Source organism: Gracilinanus agilis, chromosome 4 (genome assembly GCF_016433145.1).
Source record: "Gracilinanus agilis isolate LMUSP501 chromosome 4, AgileGrace, whole genome shotgun sequence".
NCBI lineage: Eukaryota > Metazoa > Chordata > Mammalia > Didelphimorphia > Didelphidae > Gracilinanus > Gracilinanus agilis.
The window spans coordinates 169,146,664-169,164,930 of NC_058133.1; the positions used below are offsets into that span (position 1 = coordinate 169,146,664).

Consider the following 18,267-nt stretch of genomic DNA (forward strand, 5'->3'; position numbering starts at 1 on the left):
GGAGAAGAGAGGAAGAGGGGAAGAAGAGGAAGAGGAGAAGAGAGGAAGAGGGGAAGAAGAGGAAGAGGAGAGGAGAGGAAGAGGAGAGGAGAGACAGAGGAGAAGAAGAGGAGAGGAATAGGAGAAGAAGAGGAAGAGGAGAGGAGAGGAAGAGGAGAGGAAGAGAAGAAGAGGAAGAGGAGAGGAGAGGAAGAGGAGAAGAAGAGGAGAGATCAGTAGAAAAAAAGAAGGAAGAACAGAGTAAAGGAGGAATAGAAAGAATAAGGAGAAAAGATAGAATTGGTGAAGAGAGGGAAGGGAAAAAAGCAAGATGAGAGGAAGGAAGAGAAAGGAAAGATTGGAAGAAATTGGGGGGAAGGGGTGGGGAATTAGGGAACACCTCGAGAGAAATAGGGTGGGAAGGGGAGACACAGAGGGAGAAAGAAAGAGCCAAGGAAGAAATGAAGGGAGAAGAAAGAAGACGAGAGAAAAGAAAAGGAAAGATGAGGCAGAATAGAAGAGAAGCAATGAACAGTGCAGTACAGGAGATAATCAGAGAAAATTGGAGAGATGTCAAGAGGTAGAAAAAGACAATAAAGAAGAGAAAAGGAACAGAAAAGATGGGGAGATAGGGTCACATCATTTCCTTTCCCACTCTTCTCCCTTTTTTCCCATTGAGTCCCACCTACCATAAGCACAAAGACACCCAGGAATTCAGCCAAGCACTGTCGGACTAGAAGGTTGCGAATTTGGATCCAGGATTTGACCTGGGCCAGGAATGGGGACTGAGTCATGACGAGAGATGTCCGTGGAAGCCCAAAAGGACAACTTCTCTCCTACAGATCACTCAACTGTATTTGCTCAGCTAAGGCTACATAGCCAAAGATAACAAAGAGACTTTAAAACCAATTAAGTTATGCTAATCACTCTCAATAATGGGTGGAGTTAAGAGTTTTCCTGGTACCACTACCCCAACTACGTGCCTGGATTGTTTTAGGCTCCCTTTTGTTCAGACTCTCAGCCCTCTCAGATCAGAGGAAGGTTACTTTAGGGCAGCAGCATCTTATAGTGAGGGAACACTTAGTGACAGACCTGGGCTTGAGGCTCAGCATTCTCACTTCCTTTGGGCAAGTCTATTAACCTTTTTGAAGTGAATTTCCTCATTTGTAAAATGGAGATAATAATACTTGTTCAACCTATCTCATGAGTTTGTTGTGATTAAATATGTCAAGAACTATATTTTTTTTTGGGGGGGAGGGATCTGGGTAGCTCAGAGGATTGAGAGCCAGGCCTAGAGACGGGAGGTCCTAGGTTCAAATCTGGACTCAGACATTTCCCAGCTGTGTGACCCTGGGCAAGTCACTTGACCCCCCCCCATTGTCTACACTTGCCACTCTTCTGCCTTGGAGCCAATAAAAAAAAGAACTATATAAATGGAAACCATTATTGTATTCTAAGACTCCAGTAGGAATGGAGATAGCAGCTGAATCCTGAGAGAGAGAGAGAGAGAGAGAGAGAGAGAGAGAGAGAGAGAGAGAGAGAGAGAGAGAGAGAATTGGGCCTGCCCTGGGCAAGTTACTTAAACCTGTCGTCCTCAGTTTTCTCATTTATAAAATGAGCTAGAGAAGAAAACGGCAAACCATTTCAGTATCTTATCTTTGCAAATAAATTGCAAATAAGGTCAATGAAGAGTAGAGTATGACTGAACAATAAATAATTCCCAAAATTGTAGTCAATCATAGGGGCAGCTAGGTAGTCAAATATATGGAGTCCTGAGTCTAGAGTCAAGAAATCTCATCTCACTGAATTCAAATGTCTGTGTGACCCTGGGCAAGTCCTGAGCTCTTAGTCTAGTGGGGAAGACAATATACAAACAACTGTATAAAATAAACTATCTCTAGCCACTGAGCCACATGCCTGCCCCTAACCCTGTTGTTTCTATTTTCATATCTTTCTTGTATCTGGCCCCTCTTCTTGTCTATTGTCAGGTCCAAGCCTTCTAATGTAATACTATGTTCATATTTTATATTCTAGGCCTTTCTTCATGAATTTTCCATTCCAGGCAAACTGATCTACTTGCTCTCCTTATACATTCTATCTCTGGTCTCAATCCATGCTTTCACATCCACTATCCCCCTTTGCTTGCAAAGAATTCTTTCTTCATCTCAGCATCTTAGAATCTATGGCTTCCAGTCTGGACTCAGATCAAACACCACCTCCTAGAACTGTGATGGCGAACCTTTGGCACACATGCCAAAGATGGCATGCAGAGACCTCTCTGGATACATGCCATCAACCGCCAGAAGGACTCAGGCAGAGCTGCCCCCTTCCCCCTCTCCACTGCCCCTCCCTGGCCCTCTGCCCAGCAGCCCAATGGAAGAGCTTACTCCCTCCCCTGAGAGGAGCACCCAGGCCACTCCCCTCTCTTTCTCCCTCCTTTGTCTGGGGTAAGGAGTGGGGGTGGCATGCAGAGCACTCAGTCTGGGGGAGTGGACAAAACACAACAGGCAGTCTGGGGGTGGGGTGGGGCACATCACATGTTTTCTAAAAGGTTCACCATCACAGGCCTAGAATTATTAGGACCCTCCTTCCGCCCTACATTATGACTTTGTGTCTATTTTATGTATATTTTGTATTCACTTATTTGTATCCACATTATCTTACTCGATAGAATGTAAACTCTCTTGGGGAAGGAATTGCTTAATTTTTATCTTTATACCCCTAATCTAGCAGAGTACATGACATATCATGAGGACTTAATAATTAATAGATGATTGTCGGGTCTTTCCGTTCTTCTGTCTATCCATACCATTTATGGCCTAATTTTGCTAACATACAGATGTGATAATTTTTTTAATATATATTAATTGTGAGAATTTCTTTGTAATCCTGTGTCTGGATTCTGGGTCAGAGATCTGATCCAGTCTACTACTTTTTGTATTTTCTTTATTTTTAAGAATCCAAAGAACATCTTTTCTTTTATCAGAATTTGCTTAATAGAAAGGAGAGACAAGGATTCTCTCCCTGCCTACATGAGCTTCATCACCTCTAGTTTGGGAAGGGGTGGATAGTTTGGTGGACCATTTCATACTTAGCTATTTACCAGTTAGAGATGTCCTGGAATGTCCTAGGAAGGGGCTGAATAATGAAGTCCCAAAGTGTATTTATAGATCTGCCTGCCAGACCTGCAGGGTCATTGGTCATCAAGAGGGTCAATGATTTATCACTTTATTATCACCTAGAAATTTATTAAATTCTAGCCTAATCATAAATTGATATTTTTACACAAAATCAGTCTCTTGAAAGAATTTTAAGCATTACACAGATCAGAATATGTCAAATTTCTGATAAAAGCCTTTAGAGGTTTCCTAATGCCTGTTCAAACTTTTTAGCCTGGTATTGAAACTAGAATAGCTGGAAGTGGATGGTCTAATGATAGAATACTGGGTTTTCGGCCCACAAGAAATGGATTCAAATCTCACCCTCGGATAGTTGTTCAGTCATTTCAGTTTGTCTCATTCTTTGTAACCCCATTTGGGGTTTTCTTGGCAAAAATATTGTAATGATTTGCTATTTCCTTCTCCAGTTTATTTTATACATATCACATAGACAAAGCTAGGAAGTTTCTGAGGCCAGATTTGAATTCAAGAAGATGAATCTTCCTGACTTCAGGCTTGCCACTCTATCTGTGCCACCTATCTGCCACATCCTTACTTATTATCCTTACTTGCTTCTTGGGAATCTAGTGGCCCACATTGAATGCCTTGTGACTCTGCCACTTGGCTGGTGGCCTGAGGGTAACACCAACTTGTGGTTAAATTATGTATTACACTTTTTCCGCTCCTTAGTTTATAATTAATTAAATAATGGTGTCTCAACCAGCTTCTCCCTAGGTTACAAAGAAAGAAAATGAGCCAGGTGGAGATCCTATTGCTATTATAATCCGACAAAGTCCTCCCAAATTGCCATATAAGTGAAGTACCATTATCATTGTTATTTATCTTACTCTCATCTTTTTCAATGGAGCTCAGATCTGAGTTATCCTGAAACAAAGCACTCTTCTGCTATAATTATTTTACTTTTAATGTTCTGTAGAACTATTACACATGTGGATAATCATAACTGTTCTTCTGTAACTGAATAAAACAATTAAGATAAAAGCTCATCTTTATCTCACTGAAAATATCTTCAGGATGATTTCAATAGCAAAGAGGATTGTGTGATGCTATGTTCATCAAAAATGTTCCCACATTTTTATTTCTTCTGCAGGGTCTCTATATTCTGGAAGCTTCTCTATTTAATTTGGATATTATGAGTATTTTATTTATTTATTTATTTATTTGTTTATTTTAAACTCTTATCTTCCATCTTAGATTCAATACTATGTATTGGTTCCGAGGCAGAAGAGTGGTAAGGGCTAGGCAATGGGGGTTAAGTGACTTGTCCAGGGTCACCCAGCTAGTAAGTGTCTGAGGCCAGATTTAAACCTAGGACCTCCCATCTCTAGGCCTGGTTCTCAAGCCACTTAGTCACCCAGCTGCCCCCTTTATGAATGTTTTTAAATCAATGTTATATCCATGCAACTGGGGGCAATTGTTCTGTTTGTGCTTATGATTTTGGTTCTACTACCATTTATTTGTTGAATTCTCAAAGATCTTTTGACATTCATATTTACTAGCAAGTTTCTGTTCAAGTTATGATTCTAGCCACCAGGATATTTTGTGGGTGCTAAATTTATACAGCTTTCAGTGATGTGTTATACAATTGTTGTTGTTCAGTCTTGTCCACCTTTCCATAATCCCATTTGGGGCTTTTCCTGGTAAAAATGCTAGAGTGGTTTGCCTTTTCCTTCTCTAGATCATTTTATAGATGAGGAACTGAAGCAAATGAGGTTAAATGACCTGTGCAGGGTCAAACAGCTAGTAAAGAGTCTAAAGTCAAATTTGAACTCATGAAGATGAGTCTTCTGGGGTCTAGGTCCAGGGTTCTATCCAGGCTGTGCCACCTAATTGTCCTGGTATGTCACATGGTTTCTACCATTTCCTGTATTAACAGCATTGACCAATAAATGCAAAATCATTAAGATAATCCAGACATAATTTCTGCTGACCTGATCTTGAATTGCCATCGTAAACTCCTCTAATTCTATAAACAAATTTCCATGACTCAACCCATTATTCAATATTTGTCAACATATTATTGATTGAGTTCATGCAGATATCACCTAGAGGGACCTTTTCATCCAGTGTTTGGATCTTTGCTGATTGAATGACTAACTGGTTGATGGATTAGCCATTTCATAGACTCCAACTCTCAGTAAATCTATTTACTTTCGCTTTGCGAAATTATGACTGCTTATTTCAAAAGTATTTCTAGAAGTTTTTAACCTGTTTGTCATGTGCTATAAGAATGTCTATCAATACTCCTTCTCCTTTTTGATGAAAAAGATTTAATTTTTTTCATAGTTACCTCAGGGTGATGAGTATACTTCATTAATATTGTATGTTTTTGTTTGGATGCTATCCCAATTTATTATGGTCTATTTTACAGATCTGAAAGTCTGTGTTTAGACTGGTAACAAGGGTAGCTAGGTAAGGTAGCTCAGTGGATTGAGAGCCAGGGCCAGAGGCAGGGGGTCCTAGGTACAAATCTGGTCTCAGATACTTCTTAGCTGTGTGACCCTGGGCAAGTCACTTCATTCACATTGTCTATCCCTCATCACTTTTCTGCCTTGGAACCAATATACAGTATTGATTCTAAGACAGAAAGTAAGGGTTTAAAAAAAAAAGATGGATATGACTTACGTAGCAATTGCTTTGAATATGTTCTTTCCACTGAGTTCTGATTTTTGTGCTTTCATTGAGTCTCTTGGTATACATATCCACCTCTTTTCCCTTGAGAGTTTCATGCTTGATATGTCTTGCCTGAAGGAAAGCAAAGTATTCATTCAATGGGTTCGGCTGGACCTCTGGAATCACACTCAAAATCTTTAACCTCTATCTTTCCTTGGTATTCATTAAGAATTGTACACTGGGGTGCAATTAGGTGGCTCAGTGGTTTGAGAGCCAGGCCTAAAGCAGGAGGTTCTAGCTGTGTGACCCTGGACAAGTCACTTAAACCCAATTGCCTGGCCCTTACTGTTCTGCCTTAGAACATATACAGTATTGATTCTAAGACAGGTGGTATGGGTTAAAAAAAAAAAACGAATTGTACACTGATATGAAAAAATGTTCTAAATCAGTGATTCCCAAAGTGGGTGCCACCGCCTCCTGGTGGGTGCTGAAGTGATCCAGGGAGGTAGTGATGGCCACAGGTGCATTTGGGAGCTGAGAATAACTGATAACTGTAAGGGGTGGTGATAGTATGTGACAGGGGGCGCTAAGTAATATTTTTTCTGGAAAGGGGGCGGTAGGCCAAAAAAGTTTGGGAACCACTGGTCTAAATCATTATCAATTAGAGAAATGCATATCAAAACAACTCTGAGGTACCACTCCACACCTATATGACAGAAAAGAAAAATGACAAATGAGGGAATGTGGGAAAATTGGGACACTAATGCACTATTGGTGGAGTTGTGAACTGATCCACCCATTCCAGAGAGCAATTTGGAACTATGTTGTAAGATTAAAATTGTGAGACTAGCCATGGATTTTATTATTTTATTAATCAGAAAGGAAAAGGGGAGAAGGATGAAAGAGAGGAGGTAAATAGCTTTTATGGAAGATTTACTCTAATCTAGTTTCTCCATTTAGCTTGGTGTTCCGAAGCAGTCATGTGGTCCTCCCAGTCAGCCCCCAACTTGAAAGTCCAGAGCCCAAAAATCCAGTCTTGCCTCAGTTTATCTAACTTTCTCTCCACCAGCTGACTCTCACACATCACACCTACTGAGCCAACTGTCTCCTTTCTCTTTTGCCTTGACAGCCCAGGGGACATCCCACCTCCCTTTTTGTCTTCCCCCACCCCCACCCCCACCTCAATTGCTAGCTTTTCCAGCTGACCACAAGGGGCACCAGAGTTTCCATTTGTGATCAGAGTCCTCCCAATACTTTCCTTTACATAATGTTCAAAAGGCTATAAAACTGTACATAGCCTTTGAACTAGCAATACCACGAGGTCTATATCCCAAAGAGATTTTTTTTAAGGAAAAGGACCTATAAGTACAAAAATATTTATAGTCGTTCTTTTTGGAATTGAGGGGATGTCCGTCAATTGAACAAGTTGTGGTATATGATTATTACAGAAGAGTTTTGAGCTATAAGAAATGACAGAATGTTTTCAGGGGAAAAAAATGGGAAAGACTTAAATGAACTCATACAAAGTGAAAGGAACAGAACCAGGAGAACATTGTACACAGTTACAACAATATTCTATAATGATCAACTGTGAGTGATTTAGCTATTCTCAACCACGCAAAGATCTGAGATAATTCTGAGGGGCAGTTGGGCAGCTCAGTGGATTGAGAGCCAGGCCTAGAGATCCTCGGTTCAAATCTGCCCTCAGACACTTCCTAGCTGGGTGACCTTGAGCAAATCACTTAACCCCCATTGCCTAGCCTTTATCATTCTTCTGCTTAGGAACCAATACACAGTATTGATTCTAAGACAGAAGGTTAAGTGTTTTAAAAAAAAAGTCTCTTCACCTCTAGGGGGAGTCTGAATGCATACTGAAGCATACTGTTGGTAACTTGATTGTTTTTGGTCAGTGTTTTCTTTCATAACATGATGAATATGGAAATATGTTTTGCCTGACTGCACGTATATAACCTATATCAAATTGCTTGCCTTCTCAAGGAGGGGGAGGGAGAAACCTTGGAATTCAAATTTTAAAAATGACTGCTAAGAATTGTTCAACAATTGTAATTGGAAAAAAGAAAATATTGAAAAAGAAAATAAAGAAGGCAAAACACACACAACTGTAACATTCACCATGTTCAAATACTATTTAGCATCATTGGAGAAAAATTCCATGAATTGGAGAAGTTGCTTAATGTTTTTCAGTGGTGTCATGGATCTTGATGTTATCCACAGGTAATCCACCTTTTAAAGCTCTGCCAACAGACTTGGACACAAAGCAGGAGGAGACTAGGGCAAAGCGGCTTGTCAGAAGGGCAGTCCCCTTTCCAGCATTCTCTAAACTCTGAGGCAATTTCAGACTTGACCCTGAGGTAAAACTTCCCAGAATGCCTTTGACATTTGAGGGGGACTATGAATAAGACGGACAGAGGCCAAGGCTAGCAAACAGAATGTAGAGCAACAAACATAGTGACCTTGGTCATCATCAGCAGAGAGGGGCAGAGTCAAGGAGTCAGAATGATGTCTCAGCAATAGTCTGCCGTTATGGATTAAGAAGAATACGTTCAAGCATGGGCGCTTCCCAGGGATGCAGATGCAGAACGGAAGGTGGTATCAACCCCATTCACTTGTACCTCGGCTTTACACTTGATATATTCTTATATTTCACTTTATCATCCCATGATCAAAGGTAATGGACTTCTCTACTAGCAGCAATGCAATGCTCCAGGACAATTCTGAGGAACTTATGAGAAAGAATGCTATCCACATCCAGAGAAAGAACTGTGGGAGCAGAAATACAGATGAAAACATGTTATTTATCGCTTGTTTATATGGGTATGTGATTTGGGGTTTTGGTTTTAAAAGATTGCTCCGTTACAAGGATGAAGAATAAAGAAATAGATTTCGAGTGGTAATATATGTATAAATAACCCAATGGAATTGCCTACCAACTCCAGGAAGAGGGAAGGATGAGGGGAGGGAGAAAATATGAATCATACAACCATGGGAAAAACTTTTAAAAATAAATCAATCAAAAAAATAAAATAAAAGTTTATCATCCCAAAATCTAAAGTGCTCTAGGGTATATTTGGATGTTCCCTTTCTAATTAATATGATTGTGACCTCTTTATCACTAATTAATCTGGTGTCTTGAACCTCCATGCCCGTTCCTTTTCCAAAGGTAGTTACTCATTTACAATTCATTAAAAATTAAATCAATAATAAAACAAAGTCAGAGATAATTACTTGTAATATTTTACCTATAAGAAAGATCATAGCAAGAGTTATCTGTTTTTCACTATTGTTATAATGATACTTCTCCTCTACTAGATGTATGTAGATGAAGTATAGAAAGAGGATGGGATGACACCGCCCTCCTTTATAACAGTTGCCCAGGCAGGATCCTTTAGGTCAATGGATGATATCCCTTCAGGACCCACCTAGGGTTAATTGATATTATATAATGGGCTCTTTAGCTTGGTATCTGACTGCATCTCTCCCTTCCCAAAGAAGCTTTGAATAACCACTTAGGGGAAGGTACTTTAAACTTTGATTGTATTTAACCAATAAGGATAATGGGATTGGATAGAGGTATTGGGAGACCCTAATTAAAATGATAATGTTGAATCTCTAAACTGTAGGCAAGTAAATGAATTAGGATGGTTAGCTTCTCTCTGGTACAGCCTGGCCAGAGCCACACCAGAGCAGGCAAACTGCTGTAAAATGTTTCAACTTCTTCTTCACTAGATAATAAACCTAACCAGTTTGAGATACCCACCCCTTTTCACCCTCTTCTTCTTCTCCTGCCCACTTCCTGGATCCCTCCGGGGGCCCTGGGAAACCTAGGTAACCAAGATGATGGATTTCCTAATTTCTAGGGGCAGTAGAATCAGAGATGATGGTCTGGGTACAGGTTGTTGATGTTACAGGAAGAAACAGGAGGAGCTTGCAAAGCTGAGTCTGCAAGTCTTAATCCCACAAAAGACCAGGATCCACTGATCTCAGGTCTCAGGGAAAGAAAGGAACCCCTGCCAGGGCTGCCAGGGTGGTTTTATACCCCTCTGGGCCAACTGCCCTCTCCTGTGTCCTCACGCCTCTCTGGGAACATTCCGACATCCAACGGATCCACCTGTCAATCACAGTGTGAATTCCTGGCTCCCAGAGATTCAATATAACACTATAAAAGGAGATGACTTCACTTCCAGAAATAAAATTTCACCTTTCCATACCTCCAGACACTGATTAAAGTCTCTTATAAATCTTAGATCCCTCAAGAAAATAATTATATTTAATCTCTCTGGAAATAAGGTAGGTTTGAGATAGATTAGTCCTTTTTCTTTGTCACCTCTTCAGTCATCACAGAAAAGAGTCTTTCCAGAATATACTAACTAAACTTATCAGATCTTCACAAACTCTGGATAGAACAAAAGTACAGGTGGCAACTGTAAGGGGTTTAGTGGATTGAGAGCCAGGCCCAGAGATAAGAGGTACTTCAGAGGCAAACTTTTCTCTATCCCACATCATTTCTTGGAAGAGTGGATTCACTCTTCCCACAGTTCCTACATAGCATACATCCCACCAACTTCCCATCTTATGGTGGCAACACTAACAAATGAGTCCTTATCTCAGCTAACACCAAACTGGTTCCTAAACATTACTGCTGACAGTCCCTTCTGGCTCCTCAGGTCACTGAGGCACCCAGACACTGGAACACTGGTATATCACTTTCTCTCCTGAACCTTTTAAAATTCCCAATGTCACGGTTTTCAATCCCTTTACCTAAAATGAAAGCACAAACACCAAGGCAGGAAGAGAACCCAGGCCTGTATTCAGGAGCACACGTTGGCCTTGGTGAGGGAAGCCTAAGGCCTCTCTGTTTACAGCATCATTTCTCACTTGACTCTATTGGTAAGGGTCAAAGAGATCCAGCAATATCAAGGGGCTGAAAATGATGACTAAGGCTGACTAAGGTCTTTTTTCTTCCCTAAATAAAAAAACCTTTACCTTCTATTTGAATATCATTTCTTAGATAGAAGAGTGGTAAGGGCTAAGCAATTGGGGTTAAGGGACTTGGCCAAGGTCACACATAGTGTCTGAGGCCAGGTTTGAACCCAAGTCCTCCCTACCCCAGGCCTGGCTCTCAATCCGCTGAGCTGCCTAGCTGTCCAGACTAAGGCCTTTTGAAAGGACCCCAAGTTAAGTAGACCATCAGAAAAGGTTTCTCTTAACAATATAGTTAACAGACTAGGAAGTTATAGAACGTCTCGAGTCACTTCCATCACGTATCATCACAACCCTTCCTCATGAGGAAATGCTATCAGAAGCTCTTTGTACATGTGCTAGTACTAGTTATGCTTTTCCCACAATATCTCATTGGGCTCTTAAAGATACAATAATAATGGGAGCAGCTAGGTGGCTCAGATCTGAGGCTATAGCCTCAGACACTTCCTAGCTGTGTGACCCTGGGCAAGTCACTTAACCCCCATTGCCTAGCCCTTACCAGTCTTCTGTCTTGGAACCAATATACAGTATTGATACTAAGATAGAAGGTAAGGGTTTGTTGCATTTGGGTTTTGTTGTGGTGTTTTTTAAAGATACAATAATGGTTCTAAATTGGTCTCCAGAATGGTTGAACCAATTCACATCTTTACCAACAGTGCTGGTCCCACCATTTTGGAGACCAATTTGGAACCATGCCCAAAGGGCAATAAGACTGTTGCCTCCTTTGACTCAACAATACCACTTCTTGGTCTGTATCAAAGAGATAAAAGAAAAAGAAAAAAAGACCTATATGCACAAAAATACGTATAGCAGCTCTTTTTGTGGTGGCAAAGAATTAGAAACTGAGAGGATGCCCATCAATTTGGGAATGGCTGAACAAGTTGTAGCATGTGATTGTGATGGAATACTATTGTGCTTTAGGAAATGACAAAGGGGATGGTTTCAGAAAAACGTGGAAAGACTTCGATGAACTGAAGCAAGGTGAAGTGAGCAGAAGCAGGAGAATATTGTACACAGTAACAGCAATAAGGTCATGATACCCATCTATGAAAGAGTTAGCTACTCTGATCAATATGATGATTCACAATAATTCCAAGGGATTAATGGTGGAAAATGTTATCTACCTTCAGAGAGAGGACTGAAGAATTCTGTGTGAAGATTGAAGCATATTTTTTACCCTTTATTTTTCTTGAGTTGGTTTGGTTTTTTGCAACATATCTAATTTAGAAATATGCTTTGTATAACTTCACATGGTGTTCTCTCGGTGGGAGGGGAAGGGAGTAGAAGGAGGGAAAGAATTTGGAACTCAAAATTCTTTAAATAGTTTTAAAGATAAGATGACATTCATCTATACTCTATGAAAAAGATAAATAAAATAGTAATTGCAAGGGCAAGTTGTAGAAGTTGGGGACAGAATTCCAGAGGAGACCAGCAACCATCCAAGATGTAGGCAGACGTAGGGCTTTTAATAAGCCCACTTTGGACATCTTCCCCTCTGTTTTCAGTGGAGTCGACATGGGGTCTGAGATCTACTCTCCAATTATGTATCCTTTCTGTTTTTCCCATTCTGTAGGGGAAAGATGGATGCTAGAAAAACCAAAAACAATTCTCCCTGATTTCCCTCCGTGATCCTGGTTTGTCAGATTTGGCGATTATAAAACTATTATTTTTGCAAATGATAGCTTTTTAAATGATTTCTCCAAATGCAGATCTTGTATTAAAATACAGATGAACATTTAATACAATGATAATTCTGTGTATTTAAACTCTGGCAATGGCTTTAGGACTAGGAAGAGCCAGAGAAATCCAGAGAAGTAAATTTAAAGTTTTTGTTGTTCAGTCGTTTTTTCAGTCATGTCCAACTCTTCATGACCTCCACTTGAAGTTTTCTTGGCATAGATACTGGAGTGATTTGCCATTTCCTTCCCCAGACCATTTTACAGATGAGGAAACTGAGGCTGACAGGGTGAGGTGACTTGCTCAGGATCACACAGCTGGTAAATAAATGTCTGAGGTCATATTTGAAATCAGGAAGATGAACCTTCCTGACTCCTGGCCTGCCACTCTATCTGTACCACCTAGATGCAGATGTAAGGTTCTATATTATAATTTTAAAACCATTTGTTAGGATTCAATGGCCTTCCTGGTTAAGATGTCAGCAGAGTAAAAAGCAGCTGCTTAACCTCTCCTAACCAAAACATATAGGACTTCTCAAGGGGACATAAAAACAAATCCAGACGAACGAAGCTCTTGAATTTGGACCCCACAATAGGGCACAGAGTTGAAGGTACGTGGGTTCAGGCATTTCCATGCTATAAAGAGGTGAAACAGCTCTCACTAAATTGCAAGCTGAGCAACCCCCTCCCCCACACACACCACCTACAGTGCCAAAGCCAGCTCAAAAGAGTTAGAGCAAGTTTGGGGCACCCATTAAGTCATTGGCGGCTCTAGGGCCTGCTCCTGAGAGCAGCTAGATTTAAGACCCCAAGAGGCTAAAGAAAGCGCGAATTTTGAACACAGACCTTGAGTGCAGACAGACCCTGAGTGTGAGGATAAAGCTGAGAAGGTGCTGGGCTAACAATGGAAAGCCAGAATCAGGAACCCCAGAAGAGAAAGATCAACAAGAAGAAATCTTTAACACTCGACAACTTTTAAACAGAGAAAATCCAGACAACAGAGCAAACAGAAGAGGAGAACAAACAAGCAATCACATTCAAACCTTCCCAAAATGATGAAAACTGGTCACAAGCTGTTGAAGAGTTCAAATCTGAGATTATGAGAAACATGGCAGGAATCTGATAAGAAAATAACAGTTTAAAAGGCAGAATTTCACAATTAGAAAGTGAGGCTTAGAAATCAAATGAATTGATAAGCAAATTGAAGACCAGAAATGACCAACTGGAAGCCTTGAAGAACCAAACAGACCAGATTCAAAAGGAAAACCAAAAGATTATAGCCGAAAACCAGACTCTAAAGGCTAGAATTGAGCAATTAGAAAGCTAATGATCTCTCAAGACAGCAAGAACAAATAAAACAAAATCAAAAGACTGATAAAATAGAAGGAAACATGAAATATCTCAATGAGAAAGTGACAGACCAAGAAAACAGGTCTAGAAGAGACAATATGAGGATCATTGGTCTTCCTGAAAAAGCAGAAATTAATAGAAATTTGGATTCCATACTAAAAGAAATTATTCAGCAAAATTGCCCTGAAGTTCTACAACAAGAGGGCAATATAGACATCGAAAGGATCCATAGATCACCCTCTACACTAGACCCTGAAAAGACAACCCCCAGGAATATAATAGCCAAATTCAAGAGCTTCCAAGTAAAAGAAAAAATTTTACAAGAAGCCAAAAAGAGACAATTCAGATATCAAGAAGCACCAATCAGGATCACACAGGATCTGGCAGCCTCCACGCTAAAAGACCTCAAGGCTTGGAATATGATATTCAGAAAGGCAAGAGAACTGGGTCTACAACCAAGGATCAACTACCCATGAAAACTGACTATATACTTCCAGGGGAAAGTATGGGCATTCAACAAGATAGAAGATTTCCAAGTATTTACACAGAAAAGTCCAGGACAAATGGAAAGTTCGATAGCCAACCACAAAAATCAAGAGAAACATGAAAAGGTAAATAAGAAACAGAGGGGAAAGAAAGAAAACTCTTATTTTTTAAATTTGCCTCTTTAAGGGCTTCAATAAGATCTAATTATTTGTATTCCTATGTGGAGAACTGTTATGTGTAATTCTCTGTTATGAACTCTAATCACTATTCTAGTTTTCACTATTATAGTAATTAGAAGAATTATTCATAGGGAGAGGTAGGAGTACTATATGGTTGAAGATGATATGAGGGGTGGGAAAGAGGGGGGTAAATAGTAGAGGACAACAAGAGAAACTTGAATAAGAAAAATAGGATAGACTTTCTCCTCACTCCCTGCTCCCCTTGGTTTATCCTTTCTGTCAGAAAAGATAAACCAAGGGGAACAGGGGAATGAGGAGGTCAAAAAAGGGAGGGGAGAAGAAGGGGAAGGGAATTCATTAGGCCTTAAAAATAAAAAAGAGGAGAATAACAAGGGAGGGGGTAGAAAAGGAAGTAAATCAAGGGAGGGGACAAAGGTTACTGGCTTAAAGCAAACCACTGGTTTAAAAGGAAATAGTGTAAGAAGAAGGGGTAGAACTAGGAGAGGATACCAAAATGTTGGGGAATACACAACTGATCATTATAACTCTGAATGTGAATGGGATGAACTCACCCATAAAACGCAAGCAAATAGCAGAGTGGATTAGAAACCAAAACCCTACCATATGTTGTCTACAAGGAACACATATGAGGCGGGTGGACATATATAGTTTTAAGGTAAAGGGCTTGAGCAAAATCTTTTGGTCTTCAAATGAGAAAAAGAAGGCAGGAGTGGAGATCATGATTTCTGACAAAGCCAAAGTAAAAATAAATATGATTAAAAAAGATAGGGAAGGTCATTACATCTTGATAAAAGGCAGTATAGACAATGAGGAAATAACATTGCTCAATATGTATGCACCAAATGGCATAGCATCCAAATTCCTAAAGGAGAAACTGGCAGAGCTACACACGTTAAAACCAGTGGAAATGTGCATCGGCTATGGGGGGTGGGGGTGAAGGGGGGTGAAGGGGAAAGTAAGAGCATGAATCATGTAACAATGTTAACTTTTCTAAAAAATAAAAAGTATTAAAGGAATAAATAAATAAATAAATAAATAAATAAATAAATAAATAAATGAACCATTTGTTAGCATGTACTGAATTAGAGACAAGCTGCATATTTGAGAGGTTAGTGTTTTAGGAGGAAAAAATGACTAATAGTCAGGGCCAGATTCATCCTGAGATATGAGTTGGTGAGTAAGCATCATTTGATTGGTAGGAGGCAATATACAGGTAACTTTTGCTTTCATTTTCAAACTGTTGGACACCTTTTAGCCTCTCTGGGCTTTCAAAGAAAGCTCTGCTTCTGAGGGAGAAGTGAGCTGAAAGAAAGCCACACCTCCACTGAGGAAGGAGGAAAGGAGCTTCTCCATCCTAGCAGAGCGGCACCTCCTTGAGCCTTGCCCACTGGTATTACCTGCTGCTTATATTATATATATATTATATATGTTATATATAATATATATTATATATATTATACCTGCATGAAAGCATTTGGCATAAGAAAAGAAAACACTTTTCATCATATAAAAATTTAAAGTTTTTGCACAAACTAAGTCAATTCAGTTAAAAATTAGAAAGAAAAATCAACTAGAGGGGAAAAGTCATTGAAACAAGTTTCTCTGACAACTGAACTATAGAAGGAACTGGTTCAAATATATAAGAACAAGAACCATTCCTCGAAAGATAAATGTTCAGAGAATATATGACTAGGTAGTTCTCAAAGAAAGAAATCCAAGATATCGACAGCTATATGTAAAAATGTTCCAACTTGCTAATAATTAGAAAAAGGCAAATTTAAACAGTTCTGAGGTTCTTCCTCACACTCTTTAGATTGGTGAAAATGACAAATGTTACTGAAAAACAGGCTGATTAATGTAATGTTGTTGGAGCTGTAAATTGATCCAATCATTCTGAAAAGAAATTTGGAACTATACTAAAAAAAAAATCCTTTAACCCAGCGATGTCACTACTAGTACTATATCTGTCACACAAGTCCCCACCTCACCCTTAAAGTTCAATAAATGAGGAAAAGGATCTATAAATACAAAATATTTATATCACAGTTTGTTTATTCTGTTAGAGCAAAGAACTAGAAACCAAAAGAAGTATTCACCAATTAAGTGATGGCTGAATAAATTATGGTATATGAATATAATGAAATATTTCTATGCCAATAGAAACCTGGGAAGATTTGTAAAGAAATGATGTAGACGTGAAGAGAGCAGAACCAGAACAATTTAAAGAGGCCAGTAGGTGGTTCTGTGGATGGAATCAGGAGACCCAGAGTCAGGAAAATCTCAATTCAAATCTGACCTCAAACACTTATTAGCTGTTTCTCCCTGGGCAAATCATTTAATCTTCATTTGCCTCAGTTTCTTCATCTGCAAAATGGAGATAATAATAGTTTCTACCGCCCAGAGTTGTTATGAAGATAAAATAATATATGTCAATCATTTCGTGAATCTTAAAGTACTAAATAATGCTAGCAATTATAATGAAGACTACCCTGGGTGATCTCTTTTCCTCCACACTGTGTCCTATGGCAATCTCATCAGCTCCCATGGCTTCAGTTATCACCTTAATTCAGATGATCTCCAGATTTATACATCTAGCCTTCATCTCTCTCATGAGTTCCAGTCTTGTGTTAGCAACTGTCTTCTGGTCATCTCAAATAAGATGTACTATAAGAATCTAAAATTCAACATATCTACAAATGAATTCGTTATCTTTCCCCAAAAATCCTCCTCTCTTCCAGACTTTCCTATTGCTGTTGAGGACATCACCATGGTCCCTCTCACGCAGGCTTGAAATCTCAGAGGCATTCTTGAGTCTCCACTCTCAGCTACTCCATTTATCCAATATTTTGCTCAGGACTATTATTTCTACTTTCACATCATCTATCTTGTCCACATCCCCTTCTCTTCATTCACACAGCCTCCACCTAGTGAGAGCCCTCATGAGCTCTTGCCTAGACTATTGGAATAGTCTATTGGTTGGCTTCCTCATCTCAACTTTCTCCCCACTTCAATCCATCTTCCATCCAGCCATCAAAGTGATTTTCTATTTTTTTGTCTATTCTTTTTTTTGTTAATAGAATTTATTAATAAGTGTCCCTGCCCTTCCCTCCCTTCCCTAAATCAAAGAAGGCATCATCCAGGAGACAGAGATGTATATAAACTATTTTGTCAACCTTGAAAAACACAGAACCACCAAAGTAGTTAGAAAGAACTAGTCTTTAATCAAGACAAGGAAGACAATGCTCTGGTGTCCAGTCAAATGCTAGATATTACACAGAGACAAAGCTCTGGGACTCAGGAAACAATGTCTACAGGAAACGCATCTTTAAAGGGAATTATCCAATAACCTGAAGAATTTGGGGTCTTTTATACCTTTTGGGGAATAAAGGATAGGAAGGTTGAATTGATTAGCTTTACAGTGGACACAAGGGAAGGAGGAACTGGACTCCCAGGGAGAGGCCTCTGATACAAAGGGAGAAACTTCTAAGACTAAAAGTTACTTAAGGGGGCAGCTGGGTGACTCAGTGGATTGAGAGCCAGGCCTTGAGATGGGAGGTCCTAGGTTCAAATCTGCCCTGAGACATTTCCTAGCTATATGACCCTGGATTAGTCCCTTAACCCCCATTGCCTACCCCTTACCATTCTTCTGTCTTAGAACCAATACACAGTTTTGATTCTAAGATGGAAGGTAAGGGTTTAAAAAAAAAAGAGTACTTAAAATTTGATTAAAAAGCTAATTCTAGATAAGCTGAGATCATTGGGTACTTTAAGGTTTATTGTTCT

At 39.6% G+C, this 18,267-nt stretch overlaps 1 protein-coding gene across 1 annotated transcript in view; it reads right to left on the reverse strand.

Moving 5' to 3' along the window:
* Positions 1-18,267, reverse strand: part of AQP10 (aquaporin 10) — a 39,111-nt gene that overhangs the window by 8,467 nt on the left and 12,377 nt on the right. Inside the window, exon 2 of the mRNA XM_044675050.1 lies at positions 669-815. Within this exon, the coding sequence (XP_044530985.1) occupies positions 669-815 (147 nt within the window). The remainder of the gene's footprint in view (positions 1-668; positions 816-18,267) is intronic.